The sequence below is a fragment of the Diuraphis noxia genome, unplaced genomic scaffold (assembly GCF_037042655.1).
Source record: "Diuraphis noxia isolate RWA-SAM2 unplaced genomic scaffold, SU_Dnox_SAM2 contig0001, whole genome shotgun sequence".
Classification (NCBI taxonomy): Eukaryota; Metazoa; Arthropoda; class Insecta; order Hemiptera; family Aphididae; genus Diuraphis; species Diuraphis noxia.
Genome location: NW_028301711.1, coordinates 13,199,246 through 13,223,731, shown reverse-complemented (window position 1 = coordinate 13,223,731; position 24,486 = coordinate 13,199,246). Strand labels below are relative to the sequence as shown.

Genomic DNA, 24,486 nt, shown 5'->3' with positions numbered 1-24,486 from the left:
CAGTAGTTTTCTCGGTTAGCGTGGTCTAAGAAAAACCCTTACAATTTTATATAATAGTATAGATTTGTAACATTTTGTTATCACTGTCAACATCTATTAATAATTGAGATTGTACTTATTTTATTAAATGTAATTAAATTATATTATACTAAAAACGTCCAAATCTATCATCTTATTACCTAACCAGAGAAGTTCTAGACTGATGCGTTTACAAGTGTACATTTGTTTAAATGTCTCTGTGCAATATTTTTTTTTGTCCTTCGTGGGCTGATCTGCGTGACCTGGGTCTTCGTAGCCCTAGGGCCTTTGTGGGCCTAGCCTTCGTGGCTGAACGGAGAGAAAGTTTGACAACCTCCACGTGGTTCTCTCTGGATGTGAATTCACTATAATGTGCAGTATTTATAGTGAATTCGTAACTAATGTCAACATTTTAAATATCGTGTAAACATTATCACTGAATTTTATTGTAGTCTTTGTAATATGTTAAAATGTATATATATTGTATTATATTGTACTCGAATCACTGTGAACTGCTGTTTTAATCCTTATTAATACTTTTTGTAATCAATGTTTATGAAAAATGTTTATACACAATTCAATAGTTGTAATAATTTTAATATATTTGTATGCCTTTAACATAATTACATTACATTTTATATTTTATTCCATAAACATGTATAAAAATTGCATTTTAATCACTCTTAAGTATTGGTTCTTCGTTATGTAATATGTTAAACACAAACTCACACACACACAATTTAACATTATAAATACATTTGTAACATTTTGTTATCACTGTGAACATCTGTTAATAATTGTACCCATTTTATTAAATGTAATTAAATTATATTATACAAAAAACGTCCAAATCTATCATCTTATTACCTAACCTAACCTTGAAAAAGATGCAATTTGTTCTCTAATCCAATAATCAACAGTAAAGGAAAGCAATTATTATTGATAATAAATTCAATTTGTTACATGTAAATCTTCATACATACTATTCAAGGTAACCTACTTATTATTTATGTTTTCTTATAAAAGTAGATAAAAAGTACCTCCTCTACACAAGTGTTTATACCCAAAAGGAAAAACAAGATTAAAGGAAATGAAATAAAAATACATTTTAATGAACTTTAATAATTTTCTTTATTGATCAGCTGAAAAACAAAAAATTAACATGGCTGAGTTTTGTAGGAAAAATGTTGATGTTAAAAACTTACTATTGGTCTGCCGCTACACTGACCGACTCCTTACCCCCGGTCTTTCAGGAACTTCCTGAAAATAATTATTAGTTAGATTATACATATATTATACGTAATATTCACATCAATCACCTCAATCACCCGAGGCTGATTTTTTACGGCCCGCGCCGGTGACTTGCCTCGACTCCTCGGCTCCTGAAAATAATGTGTCTAAAAAGTTGTATCCAAAAACTTGATAATTTTTAATAATAATAGTTACTTTCTCCGACAACCTATTAGAGATTGGCGACCGTGATCGGGACCGGGATTGTACCCGGTACTTCTCCCGGTAATACTCCCAACCACGGACGCCGCCGCCGCTCCGGGAACCACAACCGCTCCGTGAAGCGCCTTTATTTCGACGTATGGCTACAACATAAATTACATTGATATAATTTTTAACACTGTTGAAAAGTGTGTACTTCATGCTTACCGCAGTCCCGTGCAATATGACCCGTTTTATGGCAGTTGTAACATTCTGAAACGCGTAAACATAATTTCCATTTTTATGTTTTTTTTATTCAAATTTATTATACTTACGTCGGTTGCCGCCACTTCGATTGCTGTTGCCGCCACTTCGATTGTTGTTGCCGCCGCGTCTACTGCTGTTGCCGTACACTGGCCCATTATAAACTTTGCAGCCATGGCCACTAATATTTAACGGTCTACTATTCATCTAAAGTCAAAGAAAATAAATTTAAAAAAACCTAACAGCAATGAAACTAAGGCCCATAGTATAGTATAATTTACACTTAATAAGCAAAAATTAAAATAAAATGTAATATTTTGTATAGGTACTTACGTTTCTGCGGACGTTGTTATTCCTCAATGCGAAAATGTGAATTGGAAAATAATTGTTTACGAAACGGTTTACAACGACAATAACAAGAGTTACAACGCAGGTAACCCATGCGGGTAACGAAATCAACAAAAACGACAGTGTGGCTAATTATTTTATATATATTTAATATTAATAATTAATCATAGCATTAAAACATACATATATGATTTTTTAAATATGGGGCCCACCACAGATCGACTTTTGACTACCGGTTCTCAAACAAATTAATACACGCTGGTACACGGTATTCAAACACTCCCGCCTTCAATAGATTATCGATGTCGACGTCGAATTGCCTACCTAGGTGACTAAGTTGAACTTAAATCGATTTTCACTTGACATGACTGACTTGCTAGACGTTAAAATTCGGCTTTACGGCTTGCGTTTCAACTATCATAACAGGACAAGACTGGACCGAATATGGATTCTCGGTGTCCTGTGTAGAGACACGAGAGACCATGGAACTCGAATTTCGAATGTTCCCGCCATGCAGGGAACGATACCTCCACGCCTTATCAGAAATCGTTATCATCTGCTACGACTTTTGAGTCGTTTGAAATCGTTTTACGACACGGCTTTCAGATTTACGCTTTGCGTTTGGACTTAGACAAAAAGTCAAGACTGGACCGTATATGGATTATCGATGTTGTCCTGTCTAGGGACACGAGAGGTTTGTAGACCATGAAACCAAATTTTCGAATATTGCCGCTTTTGGGAAGGATACTCCACGGCTTATCATAAATCGTTATCACCTGGTACGACTTTTGAGTATTGACCAGCAAGTACAGCAATGATTTTAACAATTCCAACGACTCTGTCTCCGCCATCGGTATGCACTCATCAAGCACTGCGGGGGGCCTGGGGGTCTAAAAAACCCTTTATCATTAATCCACATATCGCGACGTCAATCGTATTACCTACTCATATCGTCTAGCAGTATGGTAGGACGTAGTGCGACGTTACAGGCGCTACGTACATAATTCTAACGATATACTCTCCGAAATCGGTATTCACTTGACGTGACTGACTTGCTAGACATTTAAATACGGCATTCGGCTTTACGCTTTTCGTTTCGACATTCATAACAGCACAAGACTGGACCGTATCAACTGTTGAACTGGGATTTCAAATTTGCCGCTTTCGAAACGATACCTCCACGCCTCATCATAAATCGTTATCACCTGCTACGACTTTTGAGTATTGACCGGCGAGTACAGCAATGATTTTAATAATTCCAACGATTCTTTGTCCACCATCGGTACCCACTTTTCACCGACCAAGGGGGTCTGGGGGTCTCCCCCAGCTATCACGGAGGGCTAGTATTTGAATAAAAAAGTACCTGTTGTAATTATTAAATCATTAGCTATCTTACAAATTTCGAGCCAAGTTGGTGATTCTAGTGTAACAATTATAATATGTTACATGATACCTAAATATATATATATGTACTACACGTCTACACACTTAACATTATGTACGATGAACTGCTGACCAATACAATAATATTAACACACACTCATAACTGTAAGACCTATGGTCAATACACACCATGTATGAAGTAAGTTAGTTCACGGTGTACCTTAGACCTCAACACTCAACAAACATCGAACTCCGTATAACTACGATACAGTCAGATAGTTGGATAGAATATAATTTATATAGCTTGTGAGTATTATTATTTGTAAGTGTTTAATCTATAATAAAACTTAATGATAACTGAAACGGAATCCTAGTTATTTAAATATATTTAAGATCCTGTTATATATATATATATATCTACCCCTGGCTACGGTAATTATATCTATAGAGTCCTACGACTCTCACTGGATATCTTATATTTAACTGGTCGTTCCCCCGACCACGTTACATATTGGTGGAGGCGCCGAAGCCTGTTATAATTACAGTTGTATTTAAATACAGGGAGTCTGTTTCAGTTTTAATTAATTTATAATTTTAAGTAATTTCTTTTTTACGAGTAAAAATATAATAATAAGTGAGATACAGCTTTGAAAAGAAAATTTTCATGGAATGAATACTGAATATACGTTTTAAGAGAAAATTTTAGTTTTAAGAGAGATAAAAAAAAAAAAAAGAGTGAAAGAAAAATTTTAATTAATAAGTGAGATTAAGTTTGAATAACGAATTTTGTAGTGATTAATATGGATTATAAGTTTTAAGGGAGATAAACAAAGTGAAAAATAATTTTAATTACCTAATAAGTGAGATTAAGTTTGAATAACGAATTTTGTAGTGATTAATATGGATTATAAGTTTTAAGAGAAAAATTAAGTTTTAAGGGAGATAAACAAAGTGAAAAATAATTTTAATTAATAAGTGAGATTAAGTTTGAATAACGAATTTTGTAGTGATTAATATGGATTATAAGTTTTAAGAGAAAAATTAAGTTTTAAGAGAGATAAACAAAGTGAAAAATAAATTTTTTTTTTTTTTTTTTAATAAGTGAGATAGAATAGAATAGATAGAATAGAATTCCTCAATAATTTGACATTAGAACAAGTACAGATTTTATTTAATGCTAGTAACGCAATTCGAGTAGAACATTTTAGGGGTAACATAAAAAATTTAAACAACAAAAAATTAAATATTTTCGAATCTATTTTATCACAAGACGAATTTGACATATTTTTTAACGGTAAATTAGGACAACTACCTTACATAAAGAAAGATAGACTGCAAACGATTTTACATGAACAATTTGGCATAGTAACAGACGTCCACACTCAGGAACAATTAAGAGATTTAGCCAGGGCTTGAAACCGATTGAAAAAATTTCGGTTTCGATTTCGATTTTGTATACCAGTTTTAAATTTTTTCGATTATGGTTTTAATTATTCAATACCGGTATTAGGATATTTCGGTTTCGATTTCGAATTTGTATACCGGTTTTAAATTTTTTCGATTTTGGTTTTAATTATTCAATACCGGTATTAGGATATTTTGGTTTCGATTTCGAATTTGAATACCGGTTTTTCATTTTTTCGATTATGATTTTAATTTTTAGATATCGATTTTGGGAAATTATGATTTCGAATTCGAATTTGTATACCGGTTTTTCATTTTATCGATTTTGATTTCAGTTTTTAGATATCGGTTTTGGGAAATTATGATTTCGATTTTAATGTTGGATAACGGTTTTTCATTTTTCGATTTTGATTTTAATTTTTAGATATCGGTTTTGGGAAATTATGATTTCGATTTTAATTTTGGATACAGGATTTAAATTTTTAGGTATCGGCCTTAAGAAATTGTCTACAACTCTGTGCTAAAACACCAGATAAATCCGCCATTAGTATATTTTTTATTCTTATCTGGTTTTCTTTTTTTTGGCGCAAGAACCAAATAAGTTCGAACTTACTTGATTTTTTCTGCAAATAATGATTAGTAATTGTACTATAAAGTAAACATAAGTAGTATGCATACTAGGGTGGTACTTATGTCTTATTTATAGGGAATTTTTTTATTATTATTTATGATCGATCCCTCCAAAAAGGTTTTTACGTATGACAAAAAACTTATGCAGAACTGCATACATTCTACAACTTGGTTAATGTCAAATATAAATTTCTTTGATAAAAATCATAATATAGTTAATTTTTCATTAAAATAAAAATTTGATAGTCGTGGGAAAAACCCAGATGATAACACCATGTTGAGTCAAGTTAATTAAATTTTTATACAATGTATATTATAGAACATAGCAAACGTATAGTGTGTTATGCATGACTAGCGTGTTTTATAGAATTCAAATTATTTTAAATGATATAAATTTCAGAGTTTTTCAAACCATTTAAATTTTAAATTATTTTGATCATTCTGAAAAGTTTCTAAAAGTGGAGTAATCTTGTTTTGCAGGAAGTCCTTCAATTTTTCTGTGGTGTTGTCGTAAAAGGAATAAGGAAAACTTATCCAAGTAGGTACATGTAGTATAGTACTCAAATTTACTGAGCCAATTTTTTCAAAAAATACATTTTAATAGTTGATACTCATTTGCAAGACATTAAAATAGAAAAAAATACCAATGTATGCCCTAAAATAATAAAATGTACTATTATTATTTATTAATATTCTATATTATGTAAAAACTAAAAAGGCGATTTTAGTATTTTCCTCTAAATTTAATGAACTTGGAAAAAATAAATGCTCTAACCAATAAATAGTATTTTTGCTACATGTATTTCATGTATTTCTTTTACGTTCAATAAATGAACAAGCTGATGAATTGAAAAAAACACAAAATTGACCCATATCATGCCATTCTTATTCCCTTTACCTATGCAATATTACTGCATTGTGATATTAAAAACTAATAAGTAATAACCTTAATAAAATTAAATTTTTTAACCAAAAAAATACTATATACCAAGTAAGACAATATTTACATGTAAATATTGTTCATGTTATATGTCTTATGTGGAATAAAAGTTAAGACGATACAACTTGAAATCAGTTTATATTATACACACATTTAATCATTCCCAATTAGCAATAATATCTGTTGTTTAAACTTTAAATAGTTTGAATAAGTAATTTGTAATATTATCCACCTAAATTCAATATACTATTTAACTGTCGAGCAGTAATAGTTTAGTACTAACAACTAAATAAATAAAAATAAAAAAGTAATTAAAATAATGTAAAATATTGTTTATACCCACTTCAGAAATAACTTTTTATTTAATAAAATTTTTTCAACTCACATTTACAAAATAATATTTAACAATTATTGTTTTTAAATTGCTCATTGCACCTTATTATCATTATAGCTTCTAAGACGTCTGGGTCTAGTGATGCACGTAAGTCAGAGACTATAAACTTTAAGATATAGATAATATATATATATAGATTCGTATCATTTCGTTTCGTACATGTACCGACTGGTTCGTTGCAAACAGAACTTACAGAACACTAATGTGGGATGTGGGGTTTTAAATTAAAAACAAACACAATAATAAATATATCATTTACTTATGATTAATATTTAATATGAAAATGTAATTTTAGTTTAATTAAAAATTATAGTTTATTTTGTTATAAATAAATCAAATTAATAAATCAATTGTTCTATTAATAAAATAGTCTATTAATTATTATTATATTATTATTATTATATAACTATACTTACAATTAAATATATATTAGTATATTTTAGTATATATTTATTATATTGTTTACGTATATAATATAAAACAGTTTATTTATATTAAGATTTGAGACCAAAGTTAAATGTATAACAGTTTTCGTGGAACGAGCATCGGTTGCCAACAAACAATAAATTGTCAATGATAAGCAATACCTAAGGCATAAGTATGAGTGCATGACATGTTGTATTCATTCTATTCATAGGTAGTGTAATTTATTAATAATTATGATTTATGATTTTATGAACCCGTATCAACCAAATCTTTTCCGACAACACATTACGTCTGTAATGTAGTAATCAATAGTATCTACGTTTATTTTCATACTATTTAGTATTTTTATTTTTTACTTAAACAGATTGAAAAAATGTCGGTTTTGATTTCGATTTTGTATATTATGGGGTTTTTAATTTTATCGATTTTGTTTTTAATTTTTAGATATCGGTTTTAGGAAATTATGATTTCGATTTTAATGTTGTATACCATCAACCACAAACTTTTTCAGGGAAAATGGGAGAAGACGTTGATTCTTTTATAGAAAATTTTGATTTGGCCGCAATAATAAATAACTGGGGTGAAACAGAAAAAATTACGTTATTACCATTATATTTGAAAGATTCGGCATCAAAATTTTTTAAATTAATAAAAACCAAAACACCAAATATAAACTGGGACCAGACAAAAAAACAAATCAAAGAAAAATTTACTAATATTGGGAATGATAAACTACTTAGAATACAATTAAACCAAAGAAAGTTAATGGAGAATGAAACTTTAAATGAATTTATAATAAATATGATGGAACTTTGCTATAAAATTAATCCAAATATGATAGAGGAAGAAATTTGCGAGAAAATATTGGCGGGCTTACCAGATGAAATATACAATAAAATCGAAATATTAGATAACACTAACATAACTAAAATATCAGAAAATTTAAAAAGATACGAATTAGCAAAAATGGTTAGAAAAACTGATGTAAAACAAAATTCAAGTACACATAGATTAAATGAAGAGATAAACATTAAAAAAAAACACATTCAACAATTAACCATAGATAAAAGGGAAATATCAGTACAAAATTATACACCAAATTATACAAATAGAACTAATTACAATGGCGAATTTTATAATCAACAATTTCCAAGTCAATATTTCCCACCGTATTTTAATCCGAACCATCAAAACCCTAGATTCACATACAATCAAACTAGCCAAAGTATACCAAATACATTTACACAACAACAAAATCGGTATCAAAACTATCAACACGGGAATACTCCAAGGCAGATACCGACGTGTTATGGATGTGGAAAAGTTGGACATATTAAAAGAAACTGTCATGGCCAAAAAAACTAAAACTCCTGCAGGCACCTGGGTCTGTAAAGGATATACCTCAAAATACCAGGAATAACAATAGTATTATAACCAATAAAATAAACCAAGTATTATATAGTTGCTATAAAATAAATGAACAAATAAAATATAAAATTGAAATATTAGGAAAAATTAACGATAAACCGACATTGCTACTGTTAGATACAGGAACTAGCGTGACAGTTATAGATAAAAAAACTACATTAATTGACAATATTAAACCAATTAACGATATATACTTGGAAGCAGCCAATAATTCAAAATTAAACATTTTAGGCTCTACGATAATTAAAATACAAATTGCATCAGTCATAGTACACCATCAGGCAGTGGTAGTAGATAATTTATGCGCCCCAATCTTATTAGGTTTAGATTTTATGGTAAAAACACAAATAGTCATGAATTTAAAAGACAATATAATACTACTCAGATATGAAAATCAAGAAGTTAAATTACCAATAAAAACTCAGGAAGTAAAAAAGGATATACAGGAAACCAAACCACAATACGTTTCCCACGAATTACGAAACGAGTATCAACAATTTTTATTGCTTAACAATAATGAACAAAACTTTAACCATAAATATCAGGAAATAAATGGCGATTTGTTCAGTGATCAGTCAAGTGACGCCATCGCTCATTGCGTCAGCGAATGCCTAAAGCTGGTTACACACGGAGCGGTTTAGCCGCACGCGGTCGTGGTTTTTATCCGCCGCGGATTTTCTTTAAAAATTAAACACCTATATTTAAATGGGTATATTCAAACGAAGAAAAATGGCTAGCGGACGACCGCCTGGAATCGCGCTTGTTCAATTTTCGGGCGGTCGACCGCATCCGCTAGCTAAAATTAAACTGTGGATTTCCAATAGCTATATTCATACGAGGCGGATCGTCCGCCAACCGCCGCGGTTTTTTCCAGCGGATTTGTCATTAATGAATATTCAGTTGACTAGTGTGCACTGTCAATATTCCAGCCATTAAATTAATAAATTAATATTTTTTATTGATTATTATTTTATGCATATTGCATAGGTAAAATAAGATTTTTTATATACCTACTACACCTCATTTTTAAACTCATTTTTTATTTACAATGCCATTCGATACAGAACAATTCATTGTCGAAATACAGCAAAATGACTGCATATGGGATAAACGTAAGTATCCTCTCGTTTAATAATTATTAGTACTAATTAATTGGTAATTGCACGTGGATTAAAAAGTAAAATTATCTAATATATGATATTATAATAGAGGCAAAAAGTCATCATGATCTTGCTCAGCTACATGTTGGTTGGACCAATGTAGCTAAGGCATGTATAGAAAACTTCGAAGAACTGGATGAAAGCAAGAAAGCAGAAAAAAGTAAGATTTAATATTATTATATAAGAAAATTACCTACCTACTTCATATAGCAATACATTTTGTTCAACACTTGTTAGTTTAGATAAACTTAATATTTTAATTTTATATGCAGATCCTTACTTAGGGTAGATAACAATAATAATTGCAATACTGATGGTTAGTAAAAAATAATAACATAGGTTTTGTATTTTTGTCTATTATATTTTTAATCTTATAAGACAAGTAGGTACCTGTACATATTTATGAATGATATATACGTGGTATAAAATTATAAAATAAGGCACAAAATAAATATAAGTATAAGTAAAATATAAGTAGGTATAAAATAATAGGTACCTATGTAAATATTTTTTACAAACAAAATAAGAAAAATAATAAAAACAATAGTAACTGTTACTAATTAGTTACATATAGGTTCAATAGTATTTATATACAGTGTTATTGCGTATATTATTTACCTATTATTTTATTTTGCCAGCTAAGCGCGTGATTTGGGTGGTTGACATAACTCACAAAATACTCCCTGACATCCTTTGCATTTGTCTGAGCGTTGCCAACTCCTCTTCTCTCAGTTATACTTTCCATACCAAATCTAACTAAATATTACCATTTACCTATCAAACATACAATACGATTTACATTTCTTCTCATAGAAACTATTAACTAATAAGGTACCAAGCATTATGAAAAGTTTATAAAGATTCATAAGCATACTAACAAAATATGTATAAACTAGGTATACCTAGGTATATAATTGATGGATTTACCTTAACGTGACAGTCAACCTTTCCTCTGGAGAAATTGGGGTACGCATGTTTGTATTTTGTTTTTGGAGATGTTGTCCAGTGAGTAAAACCTGATATTGGATAATATACAAATATTTAAATTTAACAACAATTTATTTATAAGAAATTGTAAACTATTATATAACTTTTTAACTTACCAGTTCGTCAAAAGATTGAATGCTCATTCGATAGTATTTCAAAAACTTTTCAGGGTGTGCTCGTAATGTCATAAAATTTATGTAAAATTGGCCTTCTTGAGGCCTTTTTGCATTTAATGGATGTACCCAATAACGCCTTTTAAGATTTTTTTGTTTTTTTTTGTGCTTTTTGCTTAGTACATATGCGACGCATACTGCTTCGACATCGTCTAACGTATCCATTTTTAAAAAAAAATGATTTTTAACAAAGAAAGTCGAAATATACCAAAATTAAATCTGGCTAGCGTAGTAACGTCGTGTTTCAAGTTTCAACCACGTTCTAAGCTCAACTGATTGTGTTCTACCTTTGTTACAAATTAGCGCAAATTCAATTCATGATAAATTGGCGCGAAATATCTTAAAATATAAATAAACCGCATTCATAATCCGCTTCGTGTGTAAGCAAACTGCGGACGCGGTCGCGGACGTGATAGCGGTCGAAATCCACGGCCGCGCGCGGTCATTCCGCCTCGTGTGTAAATAAGGCGCGGATGCGGTCGCGGACGCAGTCTCAAAAAGAATCCGCGACCGCGCGCGGCTAAACCGCTCCGTGTGTAACCAGCTTAACAATGAATCGCGGTATCGCTTTACAGTTTCGTAAAAAATTTAATAACATCGACAATTTAATTTTACAAAAAAAAGGTGTAAGGGAAATCGCATTCATTAAAACAGAAAAACGATGGCTATTATACTTAATTACAAAAAAATACTATTACGAAAAACCAACGTACGATAACATATTTGCGACATTACAAAACCTGAGGACATTTTGCTTAGAACAACAAATTAAAAGAATAGCATTACCAAAAATATGCGCGGGACAAGACGGAAAAGAATGGCCCATTATTTCCGGTATGCTGAGGTTCATATTTCGCAATACATGCATAACAATATCTATTCATGACATCAAAAAGCCAATATTAAATTATAACGAAACCACCAACACAAATAAGTCAATATTAAATAACGATGAGTCTACCAAAAAAATTAATAATAATGGAATGGAACTTGTTTTTACCGACATTATTGACCACACACTGATGGAGAGTATTTTATTTGATGCGTCACACTTAAACAAAATCGAAGAAGTACCTTCCGACGGTGATTGTGGTGCACATGCAATACGTGTATGTTTGAGGGAAGAAGGGCTAGAGGTATCCACAATAGAAATACTAAGAAAAATTAATATACCAAATACGAAATCGGGATATTATATGACAGAAGACGACTTGGCATATTTAGCAGACCAATTTAATATAAATTTAACAATAATCTCTAAACACAAAAACACAGATAATAACGTATTAAACACCGCTATAATATACTGGAAAAAAACCGACCGACGATAGGAGTAATTCATGAAAATAATCATTGGACTCCAGCATTAATAAATCAAGAGTCATCACCACTCACTTTACATAACACATGCATGTATACAGTTATACCCGATGTAAATATTATTACAAAACATACAAATCGGTACTTAGACGAATGCTACAATCGATTAAATTTATCTAATCTTAATGAAAAAAAATACTCATTAGACAATATTAACATAAACAATCCCGTAGAAATAAAAAATAACGATGTACATTACATTTTATCATGTAATGTCATGTACATTACATTTTTATTTACATTTTATCTATTGCACGGTTATCACCCAAAATCAATTTTCGATTATAATCTTATTAGCACAGATACAGCACCAGAAATTTTAAACGAATTAGAAAAATTAAATAATATAAGAGACGAGTTACCAAAATTACTGGAGGAAAAGTTTCTAAAAAATAAAAAACATTATGATTCACATAAAAAACAAATAAAATTTGTAATAGGGGAAAAAGTCTTAGTTAAGATAGAAAATAAAGGATCGAAATTTGCATATAGATACGGGGGGCCATTCAAAATTATACGACAAATATCAGAGGTTACATATATAGTGGAAATAACCAAGAATGGACAGTTAGTTCATGACTATAAACACGTTAGTCAACTAAAAAAATTTAAAAGTCGAGAAAATAAAGAAATAACATAGGTTAGAAAAACAGTTAAACGCATTATATATATTTTAAGTTTGATATATTGCATATTAGTATAAATATATATTTTGGGTATATACCCGAGTAGCAAATTTGTAATGCAGAGTCGGTGTCGAAGAACCGTGCTTAAAGCACCGTGCAGACACAGTGCAAGGGGACAAAAATAATTTGTTTAGGTTCAAAACACATGTGAGGGTGTAAAATGTTACGGTGAAAATGGCAATGTTTAAATTAAACCTATATTTGGGTTCACATTGAGTGCTTGGGTGTCAAAAAAGCACGGTTCAATTATCGAGCAACCATGTATTTTATTACGGTGCTCCTATTGTTCAACGGTTAAAAAATATAAAGAAGTATTACAACGATGATTGATATGCCGTTATTATATAATATTATAACCACGCGTTTTGTTATCACTAAAAAAGTCTATTCATTTCAATATTTGAGTGCATTTTACTTATTTTATTATTACCTATTATAGTTATTCAACGTAGGTACATCATCATAGTTCGTCATTTACACAATTATATATACAGTATATACGACAATTAAACTGATTTCATTTAAAAATGTAAGTATATATTTACAATATAATATATTATGTTAATATTAAGCAGTATTTATTGTAAAATGACTTATAAAGAATGGATAAAAGAAATAGAAAATAATTAATAAAAATGTGCAGGTATATATAATATAATAAACATATACTATATTGTACTAATATATACTATAACAGATTAGGTATATATTAAACATGTGATTTCTTGTGTTTATATATTTACATACCTATTATGTTTTACATATTATAATATATTTTTATGTCATGTACCTACAATATACAATCTTATTAGCATTTGATCTTAGTTGCAATCGGAAATAATTAAGTACCTACTAATACTATTAACTAACATTAATTATTTCTCAGATAAGTGTTTATTTGAATGTATTAAACAAGAAAAAGTAACGAGTAATTTAGTAATTTTACTATAAAAAAAAAAACTAAATTACTGGAAATTAATTTACCATCAAAGTACTTAAAGATTCCAGTAAACTTCCTAATTTCCTATTAACTTAAGATAATAGTGATAATACGTATATAGTTACTCGTGGTTACTCCTTAACACTGCTTATCAGTATTCACTACTATTTATAGTATACCTGTCAGTCTATAAATGGACATTTATATTTAGGTAGGTAGATACTTATAAGTTATAACTTTATAAATTATACTACAGGTATATTATTATTATTATTATTATTGGTATGGTATCTGTCAAAAAGAAAAGTTGAATATTTGTTTTATTTTATTTATATCAATTAGATTATGAATATTACTATTCTTAACTGCTATAGCAGTACATGTATACATGTATACATGCCTACCAATGTAAAGAATATCTATAAGTAGATAGTATATAGGTATATAAGATATTAAGATCTATTTAAATGAATGTTTAAAATAATTATACATTGTTTTCATTTTCATAATACCTAATGCTTTTAATCAATTCAACTATTTGAGATTCTATGATTAAAACATTACCTATTTTTTTTTGCTCTACTTTACTTTTTTAATTATACCCACCAAAAATAATTAATAAATAAAAAATAATAATTATTGTAGTATGTATTTTTTAGTTATGATTTAAGTTATGCTATTGACATAATATACAACTATACAAGTATTAAGCGGTACAATTATAGCTTCCTAATCATAATTTTTTGAGACATTAATAAAGTACTAAAGTAGATATTGTTTTATTAGATATATCTACTCATTAATAGGTAGGTACTTAGGTATTGGTAATAACTAATAGGTATTGATCATTGATGTATTTTATGTATTCAAGTAATATATAATTTAAATTATTTAAATTATTGTTCACTGTATTAAATTTACTTTAGGCCTAATATCCACTTAAGTAAATCAACGCGTTACCGAAGCAGAAAAAGTGCAGCAATAAGAGGTTCAATTGATGCATGTTTTTATAATGAGGTACTATGCCATTATAGCTATAGAGGAAAAACAAAAAAAAATTTGTTGTGCTGGAGTTATACAATGTAATACGTGGTAAATAAAAAAAATTTATTCTTAATATTTGTATAGAATGAAGTTATAGAAAAAAAACTCCGAGCAAAAGTGTTATTATATAAAATATAGCAGCGGTTCCCAAACTTTTTTTATTCAAGGCTCCCTAATAATTAAACATTTTTTATCACGCCTCCCCTAAAGAATATTCAATAAAATAGGTTTAAAATAGTTTAATATATAATATTTATTAGTTTTAAATTTAAATTTTGATGACAAAAAAAACAGTAAACTTAATATTTTATTCTATACAAAATAATAGTTTCAACAATATTTTTATCGGATCTAAAATAATTGATCTAACATCTAAGAATAACAATATGTGTAAAATTCCAACCGCGCGCCGCGCCGCCCTTGTTAAGTGCTCGCGCCTCCTTTGGGTGGCGCGCCACACAGTTTGGGAACCGCTGAAATATAGTATTATTAGTATTGATGCTTGAATTAAAACCATAAATAAATACTAAATAGGGTGTTGTTTTCAAATTGATTTTAAAAATATTGTGTTTAGATTTTTGATATTGATTTAACTGCTAAAAAAAAGTTTTATAATATATTTATATATATAATATATATATGATATTTAATTTTTTACTGAAAAAAAAATAGATAATTGTTTTAAGAATTACCTATATTAATTATTTTTATTTATTTTTCTAGAGGCTTTATCTGGTTTAATAAAAACGGCGTCGGATGAAACAACATTCCATAAAGTAGTTGATAACTACTTAAGACATGCAAAATAATTATATATACATAATATATTGATAAGTGTAAAGTTATTTTTACTATTTTTTTTTTTTAATATTATGTTATATTTATGCTAATAAAGTAATTAGTCAAACATAATATGAATTGGCATTTTATTGATATATTTGTTTATTTTTACCAATAAATTAGTTTTAATAATGTTATAGTAAAATATTATATTTTAAAATATATTTTATGCATAAAATATATATTTAGATGTACCTAAACCTAAGCACGGTAATATTACAAACCGTTGAGCAATTACAGCACCGTAATATTTTACACCGTGGCACAGTTAATAAATTTACTTCTTCACTAATGATGCACGGTCTGAAAAACCACCTTGGTTCCGTTTTTGAACCGACAACTGCACCATTAACGCACGGTTAAAATGTTCACAGTAGCACCGTGTACTGACGCTTACACGCGCGGATGATGCACGGTGTTCTCTGTATAAAAGTTCGGTATTCAAATCAACCTTCTGCACTGTGCAGTGAAGAGAATTTGCACCGTGCTTTTAACAATCATTTACTGATGGCAGAGCACGCAATGTGAACTGAATTTGCTACTCGGGTAGTAATTAATATTAGATATATAATATATAACCACAGAATTGTTTAGAATATAAGGAAATCGCACTTGATATATTAACAATTTTTTTTTTTTTGTTTGCCAACTGAAATGTAATATCCAAGAATTCACAATACATCATAATGCTAAAGAGGTCACGATTTAGGACTATAAAATATCAAATTAATATTTAATAATATGACTAATATAGTAATATGAACTGTTATATGTAAATGAATGAGAATAATAATAATAATTAACAAACGTAGGCTCAATATTTACAAAAAAAAAAACACAGCAAAAAAAAACATACTACCGATTACTGAAGCATTTTAATAGTATAGACAAGAATCAGTCTTAATAATGAATAGTATAGAAACGGTCATACAACAAAGTCTTCAAACTACACACCCATACAAGCAACATAGAATAATCATACTTCGATAACTGGGTGAGTAAAATAGCTTATCATAAATACTAGTATATTTCTCTATTTATTCAGGGTTTTATTTAGTTACTTACCTATCTATTCTTTGTTACGGTTAAGCATGATTTACCGACCAGAAAAAGTTAAAGCAATTAACATGAAATTAATAATAATTACATTTATAGTATTTGAGTTAACTAAGGGAGATCAAAATTTTTTTGAAAATAAACAATTCACTACCAACCCAGGTATTTATTTCGAGAATATATCCCCACTACACATAGCTATTTCTCAATGGAATTTTTTGACGTTTTATAATATTTCGAATTACGAAAGTAGTTATGAGTTCATAAATATATATTTTAATAGATTTAAACTAATTTGCCAAAAATTTGAAAATAAATCAACAGACATTAATGATATATGTATAAATTTTAAAAAAATTAACGCAGTACTATTAGACAAAATTAATGAGGAAAGAGATGTTCTACAACAATATTTAAATATCGATAAAAAATATAATGTAAACCCTAAGGACTATAGAACAAAACGAAGCTCATTTTTCGGGGGGATTGGAAAATTACAACGAGCCCTATTTGGAGTTTTGACTGAGGAAGAGGGTGAAGAATACCAAAATAAAATTAGAATTTTGGAAGAAAAACAATTAAAAACACTTTTAATACAGAAAGATCAAATTAAAATTTTTGAAAGTACTCTTGATTCAGTGACAACAATTTCATCAGATTTTACTAAAATCAAAAATAATTTGAATGGCTATATAAATAAAATAAATTTTGAAGTAAATAGTCAAAAGGAAGAATTAAAGATAGTAAATATAAAGGAATATATTATGTTATATAACTCAATATACAATGAGCTCATCAATCAATTTTCAAAAGAAACTTCAATTTTATTAAACACAGTAATAACAGCCCACAGAGGGCAGATAAATTCACAGATATTAAAACCAACTGAGTTATTAGATCAATTTAAAGACGTAAAAATAAATTTACCTTCAAATTTAAACATGCCAATTGAAATAAACATTAAAAATTACTTTGATTATATGAAAATTATAGATTTAAATATATTTTATCAGAATAATTTAATTATTTATTCAATAAATGTACCACTAATAGAAAATCTAAATTTTAATTTATATCGTATTATTAGCTTACCGGTAAACATCAATAAGAATAGGTTTATTTTTATACAATCCACTGAAGAATATTTAGTCGTAGAAAATAATAAACAATACTATACATTTTTTTCTCAAGATCAGGTGGACAAGTGTAAATATATTAGAATGAATACGATTTGCAGTGTAAGCATCCCGTTATCTAACGCAATTAAGCCGAATTGTAAATTCCAAATGTTTAAAAAGGGTAACATTATACCATCCAACTGTGAGGTTAAGACGATCAACATGGTCCACGATATTTGGTACCACATAAAAATAATAACCAATGGTTATATGCCACTCCCGAACCGATGGAAATAGTTATTAGTTGTGGAGAAGAAACGGAAAACACGATTATTAATCAAACAGGCCTATTGTCCCTAAAAACTAATTGCAAAGCATTTACAAAAAACACTCTCATAATTTCAAAATATAAAAACCAAAGTCATTTTTCAAAAGACTACTTACCTCCTTTCCATCTACCTAACTTTACCAAAAACTTAAATAAGATAATCATGAAACAAAATGTACCACACGATAACGTAGATACGATTGAAATACCCAGAAAATTCAATGACTTAAAACTTCATGCTAAATCACTTTCAGTTTTAAATAGAATAATGCTAAAGAAAAAACAACAAATATTCACTCTACCGGAATTACAGCATTAATAATAATAACAATAGTGGTAATAACATATAAAATAATGTGGCGGTCCTGGACGGATCCCACAAAGGTGAGCGTGATGGTGTTAACAAAAAAAAAATTAAACACACGTTGTATTGGTCGTAAATTGGTTGCGTTGTATTATTTTTTTTACAAAACAGAAACTACTACGACAAGCAGAGAATAAATTCGAAATAACAAAAAAAAAACACAATGTGTGGTTTTGGTGAGGAGCGTGCGACACGGCGAGGACGGTCGGTGCGTGGTGTGCGTGTCACTCTTAGCGCGGTCGTAGAACTAACTTGCTACAACACGGTTCGCGGTACCGGCGGTCGACATCTCCAGGCGCGCTTATCGCGTGTCGGTGTCGACCGCCGTCGATTGGCGGTTGACAGAGAGAATAGACGGCGCGGATTTCCGCGCACAGGCCGTTTGAATTCAAACGGCTATTACGCGGGACCGCGTCATACTCCCCCCCAAACCGCCAACGACGGCGGTGTGCCAGCCAGTATCGGTGGTGCGGTGGTGTGGGTGTTGGAGTGTGGTTGTGGTGGACACCTTGTCCGCGGGCACGTTTTCCGGCTGATTACAGCGGACGTGACCCGGCGGTGTCTGGGGAGTGATTGCCGATGTCGGCTGTGGGCACTTTTCCGGGGTTCCGGCACGTGTTTCCGGCTGGTGATAGCGGACGTGGCCCCGGCGTGTCTACTGCCGCCGAGGTGACGCCGGGAGACTATGGAACGTGTTATCGAACACGGTCTCCATGTCTTCCTCGTCACCAAGGTGCGTGTCCGGCCCGTCCAACAGTTCCGCCTCCTCTTCCGCTGATATTTCCATATCAACGGGTTGTGAGAAGGCGGTGGTCGGTTGCTCCGTGGTCTCGGCTGTTCCGGCAGGTATCACTACCTCCGGTACCGTGGTCACGGTGCGGGCCGGGTAGTTGGTTGGGGGGCCGTGATTGGTGCCGGTTTTTCCAGGCGGAACTGCTGGGACTCTTGTTGTTTTTTCGCCCGATGGTCCCGCAGGCGCTGCTGGTTCCGGCGTTGACGGGCGTTGAAGGCTGGTACGCGTGTTGGCGTGGAGGTGACGGCTGTTGGCGTCTGCGTGGTTGGCGCGAGACGGCTGCCTACGTCGGCCGTGGGTTGTTTGGCCAGCCGTGGTGCGGGTACCGGGTGCTGCAGCAGCGGCCTGATTGGTCGTGCAGTTGTTGCCGGTCGTGACGTGGTTGTCGTTCGCGTCGTTGCCGGTACTGCCGCCCGTCGGGGACTGCGTGACCTGTTTGGCAGTAGCACGGTTGTGGGAGCGCCGCTTGTTGCTCTCTTGAATACCTCGGTGCGGTCCTCCCACCACCGTGTGTAGGCGGCCCACAACACCGGATCCCGCTGCAGCTGCGCCGTTGACATCCGCCGTACCCGTGCCGCCGTGGTGGTGTTGGTCGCCTCCTCCATGCTGGCCGCCTTCAGTAGTTGCTGGCTACGTTCCAGCAACTCGGCCGCTTGTTGGATGGCGGTTGGCGGTGTGGTCGGCCGTTGTTGGTCCATGGTAGGGCTGTTGTTCCGACTAAAGATCAAAACGGCGAGCTTCCAAATATGGTCTGAATTTGTCGATTGCCCAAATTATCGCGAGACACTCGCGTTCAACCGCGGCGTACCGTTTCTGTGTGTCACTAAACTTCCTGCTTGCGTAGGCGATTATCCGTCTTTCGTCCGGTCTGTCACCCCGTTGGAAAAGGACGGCACCTGCTCCTATTTCGCTAGCATCCGTTTGTAGGCAGAACGGTTTTCCGTAATCCGGTGTCGACAGTTTTGGCGAGTCGCACAAGGCGCGTTTTATTGTATCGAATGCCGCCTGTTCGGTCTCGCTCCATGACCATTTGGTACCCTGTTTGAGCCGGTCTGTTAGTGGCGCTACGGTGTCCGCGTAGTTGTCGACAAATTGGCTGTACCAGTTGCAGACGCCCAGGAACTTCCGTAGGTCCCTAACTTTGGTTGGTGTTGGGAACCGCATGATGCCTTCTAGTTTCTCCGGTTGTTTGTCTATGCCGTCGGGGTGACTAGGTGTCCGAGAAATGATATTTCGGTTGATCCGAAACTGCATTTTTCGGTGTTGCATGTTAACCCGTGTCTCTGTAGAAGTTCCAGAACTTTGTCCAAGTGGCACTGGTGTTCGTCCGTAGTGTTTGAAAACACCACTATATCATCAAGATATACGCGGACGAACTCATCCAGGTACCCTCTCAGTACTTCGTTCATTAAACGTACAAAGGTCATGGGGCTGTTCTTAAGGCCAAAGGGAAGGACTCGGAATTGATACAGACCCCGACGCGTCCGGAATGCCGTGTATTTTCGAGCGTTTTGGTTAAGTGGTACTTGCCAGTATCCCGACTTAAGGTCCAAAATGCTAAATATTTTTGCGCCTCGCATTTGACGTATCAACGTATTGAGGTCCGGCATTGGATAAGCGTCGGACTCAGTGACGTCATTGAGTCGTCTGTAGTCGATGCACAGTCGGGGCGATCCGTCTTTCTTTTTTGCTAAGACGACGGGTGCGGCCCATGGTGAGGGTGGCTCCACAAGTCCCTGTTGTTCCATATCCTGTACCATGGTGTCGATTGTGGCCTGTTTTGCCTGCGGGTAGGGATATGGTTTGAGCGCTATCGGTGTTTGGTTCTTCAGGAGTATGTCGTGTTCGATTAATCTGGTGCGACCCACGTTGCCGCTGAAAACGTCCGGGTAGTTGCGAATTACTTCGGTTATTTTCGCGCGCGTGTGTATGTCACCATGTATTACCAAATTATCGATGTCTGGTGTAGGGTGGTGGTGGCTTTTCCGACCCTTCCAGCATGCCGTTGTTCTCCTATGTGTACCAAGGTGGATCGTGCTCGTTGTGTAGTCCCAGGTGACTTCGTTGTGTACGAGGAAGTCGTGTCCTAGGAGTATAGGTTGTCCAGAATGGCTGCAGTGAAAGTGACCGTTAGGTCTCCGATCCTGGCTACGAATGTGGCGGTACCACTTGTCATTGTGGTGTGTCCGTCCGCCATTCGTACGTGTGTGGATTGTCCTTGGTGTGGTGTGCCAAATGTGTGTGCAATGTTCGGGCTTACATATGACTTTTGTGCTTGTGAATCGAGTAACGCTGTTACGAAGCCTGACCTAAATTCGAGCTCGACCGCGGGGGTCGGAATTTTGTCGGGGCATGTTCGCTTTTCGTTCCTCGTCGTTGGTTGTGTACTGTAGCGGGGCAACTGGTTCTGAACCGCGTTTCCGGTGCTCTGGTGAGCGGTTTGCACCGCCATTATCAGAGCGTCCGGTTCGGTTGCCTCTGTGCTACTTGTGTGTTCCAACGGTGCACGCGTGAATTTCATAGTAGTGGTCTGTGTGTTTGTGTGTGGTGATGACGACCTACTACTTAATGAAATTTTGTGTGTGTGGGCGGGTGATATATCTGATGACGCCGAGCTTGTTGATGCGCGTTTGACAGTTATATCCCCGTCTGTAATGCCGAGTGTTGCTGGTGGTGGCGTTGTTGTGTGTGTGTGTGTGTGTGAGACGGCGGCGCGGACAAATGTCCGCCGACTCAGTTGCCGTTTCCCGACGCCGGTGTGTACCCGGGGCAGTCACTGTTCCAGTGAGGCCCTCCGCAGTATTTGCACGGGTTGGGCGGTAGTGGCTTTCCAGCTGTACCGTCCCGTGCTCGCTGCTGGTTTGTCGGCCGTGTTGCACGGGCTTGTCCGATCTTTTTATATTCCGGTTTCGGTTGCGGTCGAGATATAGGTGGTGGTGGTGTCTGTTCCGGTGTGTAATCCAGGATGCCAGCGATCCGGCGAAGGTCGGCGAATGTCGCTGGTCTTTGCAGCCGTATGTGCGTGCGGTATTCGTCTCGCGTTAATCCGGTTATCGTACTGACTAGCTGTGGTTCAGGTAGCCCGGTGTTGATGCGGCGCGCGAGTTGATTTTTTTTAATCACGAATTCCGTCAGTGACTGCGTCGGCGTTTGTCTAACCGATACTATCTCGGCCCGCAGTCGAGATTGTATGTCCGCGTTGTCGAACTTTTCTAAAAATTCGGCGCGGAACTCATCCCAGGTGAGGTCCAGTAACCTGATGGTGTCCCACCATGTACTGGCTGCGCCCTTTAACTGCGGTTCAATAATGTTTGTCCAGCCCGACCTATCTATACGTGACTGGTATAGTATCGATTCCGCCTTATGTATGAACCGCACCGGGTCCTCGGGTGTGGTTCCGTGGAACTCTGGCAGTGAAAATCTCGCTGTACGTACGTCGTCGTACGGTATCAGTATAGACTGCTGCGGTTCATATGTGTGGGTTGGTGTTGGAGCATTGTGATAACACGCCGTGTTTTCAAATCGTACTGACCGGTCGGGTGCGTGTTCGGGTCGTTGATAATCAGTGGCACGTGATTCGCGTGTCGCCGTGTAACTTGATCCGTGGTCCGTGGTGGTCGACGTGTTTGTGTGTGTGTGTGTGCCCGTGCGAGTGTTATCGGTCGCCGATGTTTCCGGCGTGCTCCGGTGTTGTCCAGATAACATCGTGCTGTGGAGGCGGGACGGTGATGGTACCTCCGGTTGTCGTTCCGGTGTTTGTTGAGACATGCCCATCTCCAGGCGTCGCATCGTCTCTGCTATGCGACGCTGGTCGTCACCAAAACGCATCATGCAGCTCTCGAGCATGGCCAGTCGCGACTCCAGACTGTCTGCACGCGTCGGTGTCGTTGTCGGTTGCTGCGCCTCCTGCAGTATGCCGCGGGCCCGCCTTATCAGGTCCGTGGCTTGTTGATTGTTTTGAGTGGGCGGCGGGTTGGTGATGTTCTGCGGCTGGTGGTTGTCCGTGTGGTCGTCCGCTGTGTTCTCGGTTAGTCCGGCGTGGTGCGTCTGACTCGTGTCCGAGTCACTTGCGGCCGCCCTCATGGTCTCCATCGGCTGAAACCGGATGGAGTTGGCCTGCAGATCCATGTCCGCGAAATGCTGGGTCAGCCGGATTTCGAGGGCGTCTTTCGCGCCCCCTTCCGGTAGCCCGCGCTGTTTACATTCGTAGCGGAGCTCCGCAACGGTCAATTCGTTTATGTATTTTCCCGACATCTCGTCCGGCTGTGTTTCCGGTGTTGTTGATGGGGAAAATAGTAAACACACTATACAGCGATTGTTGTTGTTGTTGTGCTGTTGACCGCTTATCGGTGCTATTTCCGTCCGAATGTAGGTCAGTGGGTCTGTTGTCGTTGTGCGCGCCGGGGTGATTACACTAACCGGTTTTCGCAGCGTATGTCGCGGTTGCGCGTGTGTGCGCTGTCCGGTCGACTATCGCGACTACGAATGCGGCGGCAGTTATTTGTATCTCCGTCCCGGGTGATCGCGGATGACGTTGCGGGTGGTGGTGCTTGGCGGTGGTTGTGTGACTTTGTCGCGCTTTAGCGTTCCTACCTATCCTACTCCGTGTGTTTGCGGTGTCGCGCGCGCTGAGATCGGTGCGTCCGTAAGTCGGGCGGCGTGGTCGGTCGGTCGTTACGTGCTTTGTGGTTATGTTACGTAATGCCGGGTTTTTCCGTTACCGCCTGCAAACCACGTTTGCGTCGTATGGGATCGGGGATTTTTCCGCGAGTTGCACAACAGGGAAATGTAATAGGAGTAGTATGGGGTAAGTTAAGATAAACAGTGTTTACTTACCGGTGATTCCTGTACGGGGAGCCAATTTTGTGGCGGTCCTGGACGGATCCCACAAAGGTGAGCGTGATGGTGTTAACAAAAAAAAAATTAAACACACGTTGTATTGGTCGTAAAT

General features: G+C 35.0%; 2 protein-coding genes across 2 annotated transcripts; both read right to left on the bottom strand.

Annotated features, from left to right (window-relative positions):
- Nucleotides 1-10,749: 10,749 nt before the first annotated feature.
- Nucleotides 10,750-11,186, bottom strand: LOC149059779 (uncharacterized). Its single transcript, XM_089218054.1, has 2 exons — nt 10,930-11,186; nt 10,750-10,842 (listed from the first exon to the last, which is right to left on the bottom strand). Exons 1-2 carry the CDS (start codon nt 11,149-11,151, stop codon nt 10,750-10,752), a joined length of 315 nt encoding a protein of 104 aa, XP_089074180.1. The 5' UTR covers nt 11,152-11,186.
- Nucleotides 11,187-19,612: 8,426 nt separating this feature from the next.
- Nucleotides 19,613-20,233, bottom strand: LOC149059778 (uncharacterized). Its single transcript, XM_089218139.1, has one exon. It carries the CDS (start codon nt 20,231-20,233, stop codon nt 19,613-19,615), a length of 621 nt encoding a protein of 206 aa, XP_089074265.1.
- Between the last annotated feature and the right edge of the window lie 4,253 nt (nt 20,234-24,486).

Coding starts and splice junctions, on each gene's coding strand:
- LOC149059779 (XM_089218054.1), bottom strand. CDS start 11,151: ATGGATACGTTAGACGATGTCGAAGCAGTATGCGTCGCATATGTACTA. Junction 10,843..10,929: donor TTCAATCTTTTGACGAACTG/GTAAGTTAAAAA, acceptor ATCCAATATCAG/GTTTTACTCACTGGACAACA.
- LOC149059778 (XM_089218139.1), bottom strand. CDS start 20,233: ATGGACCAACAACGGCCGACCACACCGCCAACCGCCATCCAACAAGCG.